The 16,296-nt window shown below is 53.0% G+C and overlaps 1 protein-coding gene across 4 annotated transcripts in view; it reads left to right on the forward strand.

The window, feature by feature from the left end:
• The window catches only part of PLCG1 (phospholipase C gamma 1), a 47,672-nt gene that overhangs the window by 15,252 nt on the left and 16,124 nt on the right, over nucleotides 1-16,296 (forward strand). For all 4 annotated transcript variants that reach the window (XM_065645577.1, XM_065645579.1, XM_065645578.1 and 1 more), the window contains exons 2-8: nucleotides 6,600-6,752; nucleotides 7,555-7,648; nucleotides 8,279-8,326; nucleotides 12,515-12,599; nucleotides 13,677-13,760; nucleotides 14,080-14,102; nucleotides 14,941-15,013. In XM_065645577.1, coding sequence (XP_065501649.1) covers nucleotides 6,600-6,752; nucleotides 7,555-7,648; nucleotides 8,279-8,326; nucleotides 12,515-12,599; nucleotides 13,677-13,760; nucleotides 14,080-14,102; nucleotides 14,941-15,013 — 560 coding nt within the window. The remainder of the gene's footprint in view (nucleotides 1-6,599; nucleotides 6,753-7,554; nucleotides 7,649-8,278; nucleotides 8,327-12,514; nucleotides 12,600-13,676; nucleotides 13,761-14,079; nucleotides 14,103-14,940; nucleotides 15,014-16,296) is intronic.

Genomic DNA, 16,296 nt, shown 5'->3' on the forward strand with positions numbered 1-16,296 from the left:
GTCTGTGCAGGGACAAAAGCCAGGCTCACCCAGAGCTTTGCCGGCAGAAGGGACTCGATGAATAGCGAAGTGCAGGCGACGGGGCTCCATACTGCGAGGCGCTGGAGGCTCTGGCCCCCGTCCAGCAAAGCACTTAGCACACGCTCGACCATTCCCCTGAAATCATGGGGGACTTCTGGTTGGGCTTTTTTTTTTTTTTCTTTTCTTTATTTTGCTGAGCGGTGTTGGGTTGCAGTCAGCAAATCTGAAGTGTTGAGCGGGTGCGAAGCAGCCCCAAGCTGGGCAGGGTTGTTCATGAGTTGATAAACCAACTGGTGAACCCCAAAACAAGAAGGTGGCTGCAGCCTCCTCCAGCTTCCTGCAGCTCCTGGCATCTGGTGCTGACCTGAATATCCATTTCAGGGGGCTTCCATTGAAATACTAAGATAGAGATAGCACTACTTTATTCTCCATGCTATTGCATAATAGATTTATCTGTTTTTACCCATATGCACATGTGGCCTGTGTCTTTTTTTCCTCTTTCTCCCTCGGCAGCCTTTCCCTGGGGACCTGACTACCCAGTGCCCCTTCCAGTGATGGGAATCCTAGGAGTGACTACAGGATTGTGTTCAGTGGGATCCACAACCTTAAATAGCAGAAAAACTCTTTTTAAAACTCTTTTTCTTTGCCAGAATGAGTGGCCTGAAGGCTTTCCTGCTGCCCTGGGGCAGGATCAGTCCATGTCAGCCGGCTGAGGTCAGGCTGGGCTGGGAGCGATCGTGTGGCTGTCACTGCACCGTGTCCCCAGAGACACACACGGCACCCAGCAGTGCTTGTTGAGGGGCTGAGTGTTTTCTTGGAGGCTGTCCCTGATAAATTCAACCTGGAAGGTAATCTGGGATAATCCATCTTTTTATCAGCTATTATTATTATTAAATCAGTTTTACATCTTCCCAGAAATCCTCTGAACGTGGGGGTTTTTGCAGCCCTCAGAGCCCATTCCAGAGTGTCCTTACCCTTACATGTTGTAACACCCTATCCATCAGCAGTTAAATGAGGCTTGGATGAAGTTTCAGTTTTAAATGATTTTAAGGGTGGATCTGGTTTTCATGTAACCAGAGGGTGATTTGGTCTTTTTGTTTTTCTTAAATGGTGTGAGGGTTGGATGTGGGATCAGCTTTTTCTTTCTGATGGAACCCGCTCCTGCTGAAGGGAAGGCTCTTTGCCCAGAAATGTGACCGATGTGACCATGTCCTTCTTTTTTTTCAGTGCTGGATGCAAGTGGAGGGTCAGCCCTTTCTGCTGCTGGTAGGCTGGGGAGAACTTTGCGGAGGCTGTGGAGGGTACGATCTGTTTGCTCAGCGTGAAACGTGGGACCATGTGGGGAGCTTCGAGCATCTCTGGGCTGGATGGGCTTTGCTGCTGGTCCCTGCTCTGAGACATCTCAGCCCTGCCAGACTGCAGCGGGGTTTATATTCCAGCAGAGAGCTTCCCTTCACCTCTGCCATTGCCGTGGCACTGAGTTCTTCCTCCTCTTGCCACTGCCCGCGTGGGATGCAGACCAGTTTTGACCTCCTGCAGTGACTGCTGCCTTCCACAGCGTGGGAGAGGGCGGCTTGTGGAGGAGGAGATGTGGCTCACGGTGGTCACTGGTGCTTCTCTGTGACGGTTTCATCCTGGATGAGCTGCTGCTTGTTCTTCTGCCCAGGCACATGTATTGACCCACGCTGCTGGGGCCCCACCAGATACTCATCCCCTGGCCTTTGGCCGCATCCCTGGTAGGTCTTTCCCAGCAAGGACCCAAGGCACAGACCTGTGTTGGGGCACGTGGGCCGCTGTCACGGAGCCCATGCCACCACTCACCTGGGGAGCTGCTGGTGCTGAGGGTGACGGAGTGGTGGTTAGATGTCATTTCTACCTCATTGCACGTGTGGAGAACCTCTGCTGTGCTTCCAGCTCGCCTCCAACTCCTGCCCTCTCCTTTTGAATTTCCAGTCCCCGCTCAAGGCTGGCTGCCAGGTTCCCCTGCCTGCCCTGGGGGGTCCGGGCTCCCCCCGCAACCCTCCCCGCAGGTTTGCAAAGCCGCAGGGCTCTGCCTGAGTAAACGCAAGCGCTGGCAAGCAGATCCAAGTGTGTGGATCAGCAGCCAATGGCGCTTGCTGCAGCAGCCACGGTGGGACCAGGCAGGGGGGATTAAAAGACAAAAATGGCCCAAGCCTGAGAGGGCAGGAGGCTGCCATGGGTTCCTGTTTACTGGCAGGAGGGCGGCCGGGGTGTGTGCAGGCGGCTCTGTGTGCCTTGGCGCTCTTGCATGCTGTGGTGGAAATAGTTACAGGTTGGAGTTTGGTTTATTGTCTGGAATAATGTGCCTGGCTGTGGCGGTGGTGGGGATAGGCAAGAGGATGGGGAGAGTGGTACCCGGGTGTGGGAGAGGGGAGCTGGGAGCAAGGGGAGATGGGGCTGTAGGCTCTGCCTCCGCTCCTGTAGCCTTTCTGCCAGGAGCAGAGCTGAGGTAGAGCAACGCTCAGCCCAGGCTGCACGACGCACCCGGAGCAGGTTTTGCACCGCTCGGCTGCGTGCTCCTGCAGCAGCAGCCCTGGCTGGTGCTGTGCAAAGCTGGGCTTACCCCAGGACCTGCAGCAAATCACCGAGCTGGCACGAGCAAATACAGCAAGACCCAGGCTATAGCAAGGTGTCTTCATCTCTCTTTCTCCCATGCACAGCAGCTCCGTGGGTGCTGGAGGGAGGACCTGCGGTGGGAGGGAGGCAGGGGCCGGTGCAGGGAAGCAGCGTTTCGGTGCTTGCTTGTTTGGGATGGTGGCATTTGTGCTCGCTGTGCTTCCTGCTCAGAGTCATTTCCTTCCATGCTGTGAGGGGGCCGGGAAGGTGTTTGAGTCAGTAGAGACAGCGGGGTTTGCGAGGCTGATCTGCTGCTCTGTGGCAAGAGGAGGGCTGCACAAACCAAACCTTAAACCGCCTTCTCCCCGGCACACGCAGGCATGTTTGGGAGGATGAGAGCGATGAGCAAGCAGCTGCAAGCATGCGTGGGCTGGAGGTTTTTGCCCCGCTCCCTCGGGGTGCACGGTGCTTGCAGAGGCTGCCCTTTGCCCTAGGAATTCCCTGCGTGCTTCTGTCTTTAAACGCCTCACTGGCTCCAGGGCTCTCACCGTTGCCTGGATTTTAGGTATGCAGTTTGTAACTATAGCTCTTACTACTTACTTACTAACCTGCTGGTGCTCTGTGCAGCGAGAGCTGAGTGCAGGGTGTAGTTAGCACACTGCGGCATCCCGAAGCAGAGACGAGATGCTTGCAGCATGGTGCAAAGGAAGGCCATTAATATTTTGGCAACTTCCTTCAGTAGTTACTGCCTAGTAAACTACCATGAAACCCCAGCTGCCAGTTCTCTCCCACTGCGCTGGTCAAGCCCTGCATCTTTCAAAGACAGGAATAGTCTTCAGCCCTGCTGTGCATGTCCTGGATGCAAAGACCTTAACCGTGATATGGTTTTTTAAAGGCTGAAATAACATGCTGTGTCGCTAAGGATGTGAGCACATGGGCAGGTTACAGCAGAGCATGCAGATGTTTGAACTCCCAGCCAGCTCGTTTCAAAAGGGTACACACTCTTGCTTATTTTAAGGAGCTTGTCCATCCACCCTTTGCAGCCCCAAGGAGCTGGGTCTGTCTGTGCACTTGTCCCAGGTTGCTGAGGTTTGGAGGGTTATTGCAGCGGTCAGTCTGGATACATCCCAGATCAGGCAATACATGGGCTGCCGTCATCTGCAGATACACAGCCACGGTGCTGCACGGTGTGTCCTGCTAAAAGAGTATCCCACATTTCTTGTGTGGGGTTTGTGAGTCTCCCCAAAGTCAAGCCTTGTGTCTGGCTTGCCGTGGTGCTTGTTTGGAGCGAGCATCTTCTCTTGTGATGCGGTTCAGTGGTGTCAGCACTGCCGTGGGTGATGAGCAGGTCGCATTTCTGTCTGGTTTTAAACTGCAGTAAATTGAAATGAATGACGAGTCGATCCACAGTGAGTGCAGTAAGTGGAGTTTAATTGGGATGAATTACATGCCAGGTTTGCAGTAATCTCCATCCCACATTGCTTAGAAGCATCATCTGCTTTGGAAACGTGACTCAGAAATGTTGTTATTTGATTCCCACGAGCATTTAAGAAACTATTTTTCCAGGAAGCAAAGATTCTTGGGTTTGGTGTTGTTGGTTTGTTTGGGTTTCTTTTTTTTTTTTTTTTCCCTTGTTGTTTTCTCTTTGTTTTATGGCAATGAGAGTCCTTTCCCAAAATTTCCTCTGGGGAGGGAGGCTGTGAGGTGCTCCCTTACCAGGGTCTCTCAGCCCCCTCTCCTCACTCGGTGTTTAATGCTCCTGCCAGCTCTAAGCACTGTGCCCACAGCCGCCCTTCACCCAGGAGCGTGGCTGCGAGGTAACTGGTTGGAATTAGCTGCTCCTCTTCTCCATGAGCCGCAGCTGGAGCTGCAAGGGTGATGTTGCTGCACCATCAGATTCAACACCTACACGTGTAGCCGGGCAGGTCCCTGGGCTGTCCCTTATGGTCACACTGCTGCCTTATGCTTGGTCACCTTTGGGGACAGCTGCTGGGATATGACACCAGCCCTATAACCTAAGGAATATCTCCAAGACAGTGTTGTCCCTGTGTCCCAGAAGCCAGATGTGGTGGTGATGCTGCCTACCCTGCCCAAGCCATCATCTGGTGGGCACCATCTGGGGGTCTCGTTTGACTATGGCTTGGTTGCTTGCAGTTCATCTCGCCCTCTTCAGCCGTTCTCCGGAGGCAACATGTTGACATTATAGATGTTTCTGCGGGTGATAAATGTGAGCGCAGCTCCCTGGAGTCACCAGCCCAAGCCCTGGCTGGAATAACAGGCTCTCCAACTGAATTACCAGCTTCATGACCCGGGACCCTGCTGCCTCCCATCTGGCAAGAGAAGCAACTTTCTGAGCCTCGCTCTGCCATCTGGGCTTGCCCCCCAGCAATAACCCCCTCTGCTGCCACCACAGGTTCAAAAAGAAGCCCGGATTTTTAGCATAAATTCCATGGAACTTGTTTTATGTGTATGGTACAAAACTCCGGGAGGTGGGAGCCTTGAGCTGTGATCCCACCTCCCTCAGCTCCAGTTCTGACCAGCACCTTGCATACTTTTAGGTTGTTGATACCAGACCTTCCCAGTGGTGCCTGTAGTTCAAATAATCTCCAGAGATTTGGCTGGTTTTGTGCATTTTCTAGTGTATTCTCTATGGAAGGTGTTCGGCAGTGAGATGAGAAGGAGGATTCTGCTCCAGAGCTGTGGCAGATCCACCACAAATGGATCTCCAGAGGTTGGACTTGGTTGATCCTTGCACTGTGCTTTCTTCTGTGGCCTTCCGAACACCACCCAGAGGTGACAAACACTTTGTCCCTCTTTGGCTGGGGAAAGACAGAGTTTTCTTGGTGAAGACAGTGCAAGTGTGAAGGCAGGGACTGTCCTGGGCATCCTGGTGGTGCTTGGAGGAGCTGGGAGGGTGCCAATGGGGCAAGGGGGAGATGCCAGAAACTACAGACATAATTTAGGATGAAAGTAGGGAGGGGGAAGGCAGAGGCACCATTGAGTTGCATAAGCCAGGATTTACAGTATTTAACTGTAATTTGGAGATGAGTGGATCTTAAATCCGTGGTGTTTGCGAGACACAGGGTTTCATCCAGCTGGGCAGGAGGCTGTGCCCTCAGAGGGTTCGTCTCTGTAGAAACATTTTCTTTAAAAAACAAAAAAATGTTGCTCTCTTGAAAAAAAAAAAAAAAGTACAGTTTGCAGATATGTGTTGGACGGAGGAAGAGGAAAGTGTGAGGTGTGAAGCTAAAGGGGGAAGGAGCTTCTAGTAGCGGTAGCGCTGCCCTCTGCTTATCGTGCCCGAGGATCACTGTGGGTGAGACATCCGACCGTTCTTGGGGGACACCGAGGTCCATAGCGGGGTGGTGGCTGTGGAGGCCTCTTAGGGACCCGGTAGGAAGGGGCTGTGCTCGCAGGCTTGTGTGCACACACAACCACATGTGCATGGCGAGAGGGAGATGTGCAAGATAAGTGGCGAGAGATGTGCTGTGGAGGAGCGAGCTGGGGCTCCCAAAGGGCTTGTCTAAGGTGAGAGGTGTGGGCAACATCTCTGGGAGGACTTGGGCACCTGGGGCCGTGCTGAGGGTCAGGCTGGAGGTGCTGTGCCAGAGCTCTGGGTGCAGCTCAGCTCTTTTGCCCATGCCGTGAGCGGTGGCACGGCAGGAGCAGGAGGCTCCGATATCGCCCAAATGCAGTAAGTCCTTCACAAGTCACCGTCCCCAGCACCTGCCCACTGTCCTCAAAGCTCCGGCAGCTCTGCCCAGGCTGGGGCAGCCGTCCCACCCTTGATTTCCAGCCCAGCCAGGGAAACACGGTTCCTGGGGCTGAGCTTTTCAGAGCCCAGCACCGCGGTGCTATGGGTCTGCCATTGTGTGATGGGTGGTAATCCAGCTCTTCCGGTGGCTAAAACTGCTTTTTCTATGCCCTTCCTTCTCATCCGTCTTCATGGGAATTTCAATCTATTCACCGAACTCCCCTTTCATTTTCCCTTTCTCTCGTAGTGGATATTCGTGAAATCAAAGAGATTCGTCCAGGAAAAAATTCACGTGACTTTGACCGGTACCAGGAGGATCCATGTTTCCGACTGGACCAGTCTCACTGCTTCGTTGTCCTCTATGGCACAGAGTTCAGGCTGAAGACCCTCAGCTTGCAAGGTAAAGCACTCGTGACCCGGGGCTGTGCCAGGGCAGGGTTGGGCAGGCACCTCCTCACCACAGGACCCAAACTTCTGTTGCATCCTTCCACAAGTGAACTGGAACTTATCCTTGGGCAGATGCTCTTTTCACCACACCGAGGAAGTGTCTTTCGAAGAAGCTGACACTGGTTCCCTGAAGGGTACACATTCAACCCCTAGATAAGTCAGTTAATTCACCTAGTAAACCCAAAAGTTGGGTGAACTGAAGCCCCTAGTTCAAATGTGTGCTTGAAATTGAGTATTTTATCTCAGCTTGGCATATTGGCGTTCAACAGCTGCATGGCGGTAACCAGCCGCATGCATGAAGTGGTAAAATCTCACTCCTGCTTTGCAAATCTGAGCAAGAAAACGCTGCCAATGGCAAACAGTAACTCAGGAAGCCACGGTGCCTCTGAGGTGTTGGTCTCAGCTTTCCTCAACACCTCGTCTCTTGACTTAAGCTGGACTTGGAGCACCCAATCTGATGTTTTGATATTGAAAGAGGGGAGGTTTATGCCATTGAGTCTCCTGTTTGGATGGAGAACGGTCTCGTAATCACCTGCTGCAGTTCAGCTGGTGGGTGATATCGCCGACGTGACGGGCAGGGACGAGGGCACCAGCCAGCCGTGTACATCCCGAGGGAGTGAGCAGGGGCAGGAGCCCAGAAGAGGGATGAAGGAAGGAGTAGGGATTTAAGATGCTGGGGGGTAGCCTCAAGAGTTTTGGGTTGGTGACCATCTTCTGTGTCCCTTCCTCCCATTTCTCCTGTGCACTTTCTACAGCCACGTCTGAGGACGAGGTCAACATGTGGATCAAGGGGCTGAACTGGCTGGTGGCAGACACTCTAAGGGCTGCCACCCCCCTGCAGATTGAAAGGTGAGGAACTAGTCCTTGTTCTGCGCTTGTTTTCTTTTTTGTCGTTTTTTTGTTTTTGGTTTTTTCCCTTTTCTGTCCTTTTTTGACAGAAGGTGACTACAGTGCCAACGTCTCTCATTCCCTCTGAGCTGCTCTGACCTGGTGTGGTGCTCCTGTCTCTGCACTCGAGAGGCTCCGTCCCATTACCCCTCTGCACTGCGTCATCTATGGCCAGAATCTGCTCTCACATGCGTGCAGGGAAAAGGAGCTTTACCATGAAACAGATGTTTTTATGTGGGCGCAGCCTGTGTTATAGAATCATAGAATGGTTTGAGTTGACAGGGACCTTAAAGATCATCTAGTCCAATTCCCATCTGCAGCGACTTGGTGTAGAGGCACGTAAAAGAGGATAGTTTTGGGTTTTGTCTTATCTGTGAGCTCATTTTCAGGCTGAGAGAGTTTTAAAGGGGGTAAGTTGCCTGCATGAGCATAGGGCAGGCTGCCTCGGGAAGGGGAGCAGAGCCAGTGGGACGGAGGGCTGTGGGAGTGGATGGCATGTTATTGAGCATCTTCCAGAGGCAGGAGCACACCAAACAGGCTTGTTGTCGAGGAGCCGGGGCTTAGTGTGTGCGTTTCTGCCTTTTCGTTCAGGTGGCTCCGGAAACAGTTCTACTCGCTGGATCGCAACCGAGAGGACAGGTAGGAGAGAAGACCCTCATTTATACAGATGTGCACATTCATAGAAGGGTTTGAGCTGGAAAGATTTACTTTTGACTTGAAACCCCAGCTTTTACGTTGTTTTTTGTTTTATTTTGTTTGTTTGTTGGGTTCTTTAGGTTTTTTTATTTTCTTTTCCAAGAAACCTGAATTCAAGTCTCAATACTGCTGCGGCTGATTTTCACTGAATTAAAAAAGCATCAAAAAATTGTCTTATTTCCCTGAGCTATTTCCCCAGCTATTTAAACCCAGTAACACCTGGGGAGCCCATAGAGCACTGGGCAGATCTCTGGGCTCCAGAGCATCCACCGCTTGGTCCTTGCTGATGCCATTGATCTCACACTGCTACCGATTTCCACATTTCACACTGAGCCCTGGGGTCCTTCTCACCTTTGCAGCAACCTCCTGCCAAGAAACTTGCCCCACGAACCCAGCTGGGTGACCATGGGCAGACAGTTTGATCCTGGGGATTGGCAGGTGAAATCATGGTTCTGTACTCGTCAGGAGAAGCGAGCGGCTCCTCTCGTCCCACTTTGCTCCCCACTGCTGTGTCCTTCCCTGTGACAGCCAGGACAGACAGACGGCCCCATTGTTGGGCAGCCAGGGGTTAAATTCAACCTGTTGGCATCTTGGAGCGGTGTGGGAGTGTGTTGCTTTGGGGAAATCCTGCTGTGTTGGACATTTTTGCCTTTGCAGTGATTTCTATTGTGGCACGGCGAGAGTGCCATTGGGTGTATGGGGATTTTTGCGGAGGAGGGATAAGTCCTTGCAGAGGCAGAAAGGGAATGAGAGGCAGCTTTAATCTGTTGCAGCTGTTCTGCATATGCCACACACCTTTCAAATCCAGGCTTGGGTTTTATACACGGTGTACTGGTTTTCAGTGTACTGGTTTTCAGTGGTGACCAGGCTTAATATTTCCTAATTCAGCAGCGGAGAGCACTGAGACAGGTGCTGGGGGTGGCTGTGTGGGGGGTTTGGAGCATGAATGCAGGGGAAATGGAAAAAAACGGTCTTTTTTCTCATCTGATTATACAGTAAAACTGATGAAATGTCATCCAGACAGGACAAAAGAGATTGAATATATAGATCCGTCTGGCCGAGGCATGCTCAGCAGAGCTGAAAGCCAACCTTTTACATCTCTCCTGTTGCTTTTCTTAATATCATCTTTCTGTTAGAGTTTAGAATTAAGCCAGCAAAATACAATCAATTCCTTACCTGTCGGTCAAGGGAAGCGAGTTCAGTGGAAACAGCTTAGTTGGAAGAGCTGCTGCTCCAGCCTGGGCAGCAAAAGGAGCAAAACATCAACAGAGGGCAAATGCAGAAAGGTTTTTAGGTCTCCCCATTTTACAAGCATCTGTGTGTTTTCTGCAAAGTAGAGGTAACTGTTATGGGACATGTACATCTCTTGGATTAAGTCTGCCCTTATGAGGTGTTTCAGCATTAACTTTGGTGTCGCTGGGCTCATTGCTTTTGCTTCCAAGCCTGGAAATGGGTTTGAAAAGGGAACAATGAGTTGCGTTTTTTTAAAAGAACACACTTCTTTTGCAAATCATCCTTGGTCCTTCCCAGAACGGGCAGTTTTCTGGCAAGTGAAGAAATCACTCCCGGTGTTTGTGTACCCCATGCTCACCCCATACCCCAGCCCCCTGCGCCGGAGCCCTTTCCTCTCCGCCTGCTCCTGGGTGCCTGTGCAGAGCGTCCAGGGCACCGGCAGATCTTGGGCTGTTTTCACTGGCTGCTGGGCCTTTGGGTATTTGTTTTTCCAAGGGAGGTTAGGTGGGAAGAGGAGGATAACAGGATGCTGGGGTTTTTTTTTTTCTTCCTAACTGCTGCAGAGGAGACTGTTTTGCCTCTGCCTAGGAGAGCTGCCTGTGGCTGGGAGCAGAGTTACAGCACTGGAGGCTGGGGAGGAAAATGTTTTCATTCCGTTGGAGAGGGCTGGATCTGTCCTTTGGCCTGTTTGTCATAAGACTTTAAAGAACTTCCATAGAAGAAATTAGTTTATTTGCTTTTTGTTTTACTTTCTGGTCTCCAAAAAGTATCAAGCTGTTTATCCAAGGTCTCCAACACTTCAACGTTACTAATAGCACACAATAAATAAAATCCTTCCATAACCATTCCTGCTCTGGAAGCAGAGAGGAAAACTCTGCTCACAGTTTTTACAGCGTTTGCTCTCGCCTCCCCTGGTGCTGTCACATCGCCGAGCTGTGCCACGGTCCAGCACATCCCTGTGGACCAGCCCAGCATCACTAGATGCCCCAGCCCAGCATCACTAGATGCCCCAGCCCCATCCCAGCTCCCGGTCCTGCTGCTCAGCCCCTCCAGCCCTTCCCCCACGGTCACAGCCTCACGGCAAGGGGGGATCGCTGCTGGGTGGCCCTGGGGGCTCTGGGCATCCCATCGGGGTCCCACGAGAGCTGCCGCATGCTGTGGTCCTTGACACGTGAGAGCAACTCTCGTGAGCCGCTGTTGTATTCCTGGCTCATTCCCCACCACATCACCCTGTTTCTCTGTCACCCACAACTCTGTAGCTGGGACGTCCCTGCCCTGGGTGCTGTTTGCGTTTGAGGAGGGGAAGGGCAGGTTCCCTCCCCAAAACGCTCACCCTGAGCTCTAGGGGTAACTTCTGCTGGGGGAGGTGGAGGTGCAGAGGGGAGCCCCCAGAGCTGCTGCTCGTGCTGAGAGCAGGTTGCTGGCTCTGTGGCTTATGCAGCCAGGATGGAAGGGGAGGCTGGTGTCATTTGCCAGCTTTTTTTTTGTTTTTATTTTTTCCTGCCAACGCGCGGCTGGACGTTGCCTGCATGGTCCGTGGGCACAAAGCGGGAGCCAGGCCAGGTCCTGCTCTGGCCGTGAGTGCGTCCCGGCCCCCGGCGGCTCTGAGCCCAGAAACAAGGGCTCTCTGTGTCCTGCCGGCCGCAGTGGCCCTCGTCTCGCAGCGCCTGACACCAGCCACTTTCTCTCTCTCCTTAAGACTCCTTCCATCCCTCCTCCTTTCCATGTCATTTGAGATCCCCCTGTTTCCAGGGGAAAGCATAAAAGAGACGCGGTTCACTCATCACGCATTGCTGCAGATGACAGCGTGACCTCTGCACACACCGTCTTTCCTGGCATGTTTATATTTGCACTCCTAAGCTGTGAGCATCCCCAGGGTCAGACCTACCCTACGCTTTGCGGGATGAGGGAGCATCCTGCAGGGTCCTGGGCTCCCACTTGCTTGGCAGGGGGCAAAAGCAGCATCTGTGATTGCTGAGGCGGGCTCAGAGGACTTGCTTTTAAGGCAGGAGCTGCCAGAAAATGATTGCATGCAGACCTCTGGCTTCTTAAATCCTGCAGATGAGAGACATCCACGTTCTTCCTTGCTGCAGGGCTGTTGCTCCGTGGAGGAGTGATGCCAGAGCAGACGGGGTGGCTCAGGACTCTGTACTGCCCGTCCCTGCCCGCCCGGGTGCGGGATCCCACTGGGGGTTGGCACCGGAGCCCTCCCCAGTCCGAGAACCAGCATGTTTGGTGCAAAAGGCCTCGGAGGGTGGGGGGACAGCCACGCTGGCTGTCCCCTGCCAGCGGTTTGTGTGGCTATGGCTGGGGAGCACAGCTGGGCACGACGTGGCGGCGCTGTGCCTGTGGCTAGACACTGGAAATGGCTTTTTTCCTCTCTTTAGGATAAAATTAGCTGGGTCCAAACCACTTGCAAAGCTTGCCCTCCTCCAGCTCCCTTGGCAGGCCAGGGAGTGGGCTTTGCAAGGGATTTGGTCACCCAGCATCCATGTTGGGGCACAGATACTTGAAAAATGCTTCTCTTCGACCATTCCCGTAAAGCAGGAGCACTGTATGGCTGTTGCAGCATCGGCTCAGGTGGGCTGAGGGTGCTGGGCTGGCCCTGCAGCATTTGGAGCTCGCAGGAATGGTGCGTGCAGGTCCCACTGGGATGCAGGTGCCTCTCTCTGCTCCCCATGTGCAGCACATACAGCGTTCATCAGAGTGGAAAAAATCTTCTTCTGTTGCACCTTTGGTCCCAACTCCATTGTCCCTCCAGGGATGAGCATCTGTCCTCGTGTGTCACAGCTGATGCCCCTTTGGGCACAGCCGTTCAGCGCATGTGGCGTCCCGGTCCCAGGGGGAGGCCCTTCCATCCCAGAGCTCCTGAACACGTTTCTCCTCTTTCTGAGCCAGGATCTCCACAAAGGATCTGAAGAACATGCTGTCTCAGGTCAACTACCGGGTCCCCAACATGAGGTTCCTGCGGGAGAGACTCACGGTGAGTGTGTGACCCGTCCGCTTTCCTCTTTAGCGCTGGGGACCCTGTTACCTGCCTTTGAGCAAAACCTGGTGCTGTTGAACTCCCACGGCACGTTTGCGTATTGCAGAGGCTCCCAGCCTTTCCTGGGAGGGCCCCCGCCCACGGCGGCGACTGAAGAGGTGCCAGCTCCCACTGGCTGCCACACCCTGGCCCGTTCGTGGCCAGCGCCCTCTCTTCTCCCCACCTTGCCTCCCCCGCTCCCCACATGGCTCCTGGCTCTGATTGAGAGCTTTGCCCTGGTGGGGGAGAGTGCGGGAGGAGAGGCAGCGAGGCCACATGCCAGGTCCTGCATCCCAAGTTCTGCATCCCGGGTCCTGCATCCCACTGCCAGCATCCCTGCAGACTCAGGAGCAAAGGACAAAAGGGATGAGGCGTCACCCATAGCTCTTCTGTGGCCACCTGGTCTCTGAGATGCATGGCAAGGTTACAGCTTTGAAGGATCTTAGTGTTTGGCTGGTGTGGTTGTGAAAGCTTCACAAGAGCTTCAGTTTTCCTCAGAAAGGTCCCGCTGGTCCCACCAGCCTTCTCTGAAGGATCCAGCTCCTGCCCTGCTTGCAGATGAGTAGTTTTGTGCATATCTGACAAGCAGAGAATACAAATCTGCAAAATCAATGGTTGTGGCCTTGGTCAGGAGGGTCATCTTGTGATGACCAGCCGTTTCCACCAGCACTGAACTCCGAGGCCAAGGAGAACACACGCTTTGGGTCCTGCAGTTTCCGGACACTTCAGATAGATACTCTGTGCAAATGAAAAACTAAAATGATCCTTTTGTAACTGTTCAAGTAGGTGACGTGATGCCTTTGTGCAGGTGAGTTTGGAGAATTGTGTAACTCGGTTTAGGATGTGCTGGTGTCCTGAGTACCACAGGGTCCCGCTGGTCCCGGCACACACGTGCAGAGGTGGGAGGCCAAGTCTGGCCAGGCTTTGGCCTTTTTCTCCTTTTGCCCCGGGAATCCTGGTGGGAGCAGACACTTCTGAGGCCATGCAGAGTTCCCTGTGGCCCCTGTAAAACCTCTGGGATTTTTTTTGCCACAGGATGTGGAGCAGAGGAATGGGGATATCACGTACGGGCAGTTTGCACAGCTCTACCGCAGCCTGATGTTCAGTGCCCAGAAAATGGTAAGAGCTGAATTCTCCAGGGCCGGGAAGCAGGGGGAGAGACTGTATTTATTACTGGGCATTCCCTCTTAATTGCCTTTTTAACCCTGCTGTCCTCAGCTAATAGCTCGTGTCTACTACCTCAGGGCCAGGGAAGGCAGGGAGTAAAGAATTTATTGCTACCGGGGATGGGGGAGGCGGGGGTGAGTCGTGGCTGTAAGGAAAGCCGAGCTGCACAGCGCTGGTTTGCCATCCCTGTTGCATTCTTGATCAATTTGTGCTTTCACATACATTGTTGAGATTGAGTGCAACCCTAATGCTTGTGCTTCTTCTTTTGCAGATGGATGTCCCGTTCCTAGAAAGGTGGATGATTCTCTGTATTTTCTGGGGAAAGGGCTGTTTTCTTTTGCTCTGTAACATGCTTTGGCGCCTGCAGCAGCGTGTTGAGGAGGAGGAACGCTGCACATCTCTTGCCACTGCACTGCTTGTATTTTTGCACTCTGAATAAGCGTCTTTGCTGTAGACACTCCAGCTCGGGTCAGTAAGGGCTCTCGTCCTCCCAGACGGGAGAAAAGAGTGTTGGTAGGGACCTCAGCTGACCATCTGGTTCATCCCTCAGCCCAGGGCAGCCAGCACTACCTAGTCCTTTTTTTTTCTTTTTTCTTTTTCTTTTAATGTTAGTCCCCAGCATGGCCCTTGGTTCTCCATTGCATTCATGGACAAGTCTTTTGAGTTAATAGACTACAAGTGGATCCCTCCTTCATTCCCTGCCCTGCCTCCAGGAGTCCATGTCCTCTGGATACCTGTAGCTCTGTCTGTCTACAATCACCCCTTGGCTGCCCTGCACCTATTTAGCTCTTTTCACTCTTGTACAAGCCCGGCTCTCTATTTTTTTTTTTCTGTACAAATCAGTTGTTCTGATGATTTTCGCTGCCCTTCACCAGAGTTTCACATTGTCATACCCTTGGCAGTGAGAATCCTGGCCTGCTCCCGGAGCAGCCCCTGGCTCTCAGATATGGACGTATAATCTCAGCTACTGTGTGTTTGCTGTCGTGCCCTGCCCAGCTCTCCCTGCTTGCACGGGGCACATCTCGCATGTGCTGTGGTGGTTGCAGATGGCATCTCACATGATGCCGGTAACAGTTGGTCATGATGTGCTGCATGAGTGACCAAAGCTTCTCTCTCTCTCTTTGGTTTCCAGGTGTGGAGAAAGGTCTGAGCACTTCAGGGTGTCGCTGCTGGAGTTGCAGAAGTTCTTGCTGGAGTACCAGAGGGTAAGCTTGACACTGGCCCAAGGGAGGGATGATGGGGTAGGCAGCAGTATTGGTACGGATCTGGTATTCCAAGGGTCGCCTTGCCATGGAGCAGGGGGGACTTGGTGGTGTGGTGTTCTGCCTGGCGTGGCCACAACCTGAGCTCACCCTTCCTGGAGCAGGAGGTGATGCAGGGGAAGTGCTGGTGAGGGTAAACTTGGCCTTGGCCAGCCACCCTGGTCAGAAAAGGGACCAGGAGCAGAAGATCTGAGAGAAGTGGAGGTGCCGGGGGGGAGGAACTGCTCAGTGGAGATTTATCCCATCCCTGTGACCTTGGCTGGTTCTAGAGGTTTGCAGCAGCCCAAGCATCATGGAGTCATAGCATCATTTTGGTTGGAAAAGACCTTTAAAATCATCGAGTCCAACTGTTAACCCAACACTGCTACTAAACCATGTCCCTAAGAACCTCATCTACGCGTCTTTTAAACTCCGCCAGGGATGGTAACTCTACCGCTTCCCTGGGCAGTCTTTTCCAATGCCTGACAACCCTTTATGGGAAGAAATTTTTCCTAATATCCAATCTAAACCTCCCCTGCCACAAGTTGAGGCCATTTCCTCTTGTCTTATCACTTGTTACTTGGGAGAAGAGACTGATCGCCCCTCGCTACATCCTCCTTTCAGGTAGTCGTGGTCCATCCCATCTGCTTGGGAGGTCTCAGCTCCTGAGGAGCAGCTGATTGATTCGATTGCTGACCTTTCCATTTAAAAGCGGTCTTAGGTCATTCAGCAAGGACAGCATGCATGCTCGGACACACGCAGATGCAAGCAGCGCATTTGCAGGCTGAACAGACCCTTTATTTTAACTCCTGCTGGGCTCCTGTCTCGTTGCTGGTCTTCTCCAGGAGGACAGGGGTGGCTGGCGAAACACGGCCATGCCGCCTGAGAGCGTGGGGCCTCTGGCTTTGCACTGTCCCCCCCGTCTCCCACTGCTGCCTCCCTGCCCGTGTTCTGCAGCAAGCGGAGGGTTAACCAGCGGAGAGACGGAGGAGCCGTTTGATGGCCTAATGTGAGACACCCAGGGAGAGAAGAAGCAAAAGGAAACAGAGTTGGCTTCTGGTGCCAAAGGAGGAGGGATGGCAGATGTGTGCAAAGGAGCTATTGGAGAGAAAAATGCGTGGCACTGAGAAAATGAAGGCCACTCAGAAACACGGCAGATTTCTGCAGTTGCATCCTATCCGGCATTTGTGCTGACAGTTGAATTCCTGGCAGAGATGGTCTTGCATTTAAAAACTGCCTCTGTAATA

Source organism: Caloenas nicobarica, chromosome 15 (genome assembly GCF_036013445.1).
Source record: "Caloenas nicobarica isolate bCalNic1 chromosome 15, bCalNic1.hap1, whole genome shotgun sequence".
NCBI lineage: Eukaryota > Metazoa > Chordata > Aves > Columbiformes > Columbidae > Caloenas > Caloenas nicobarica.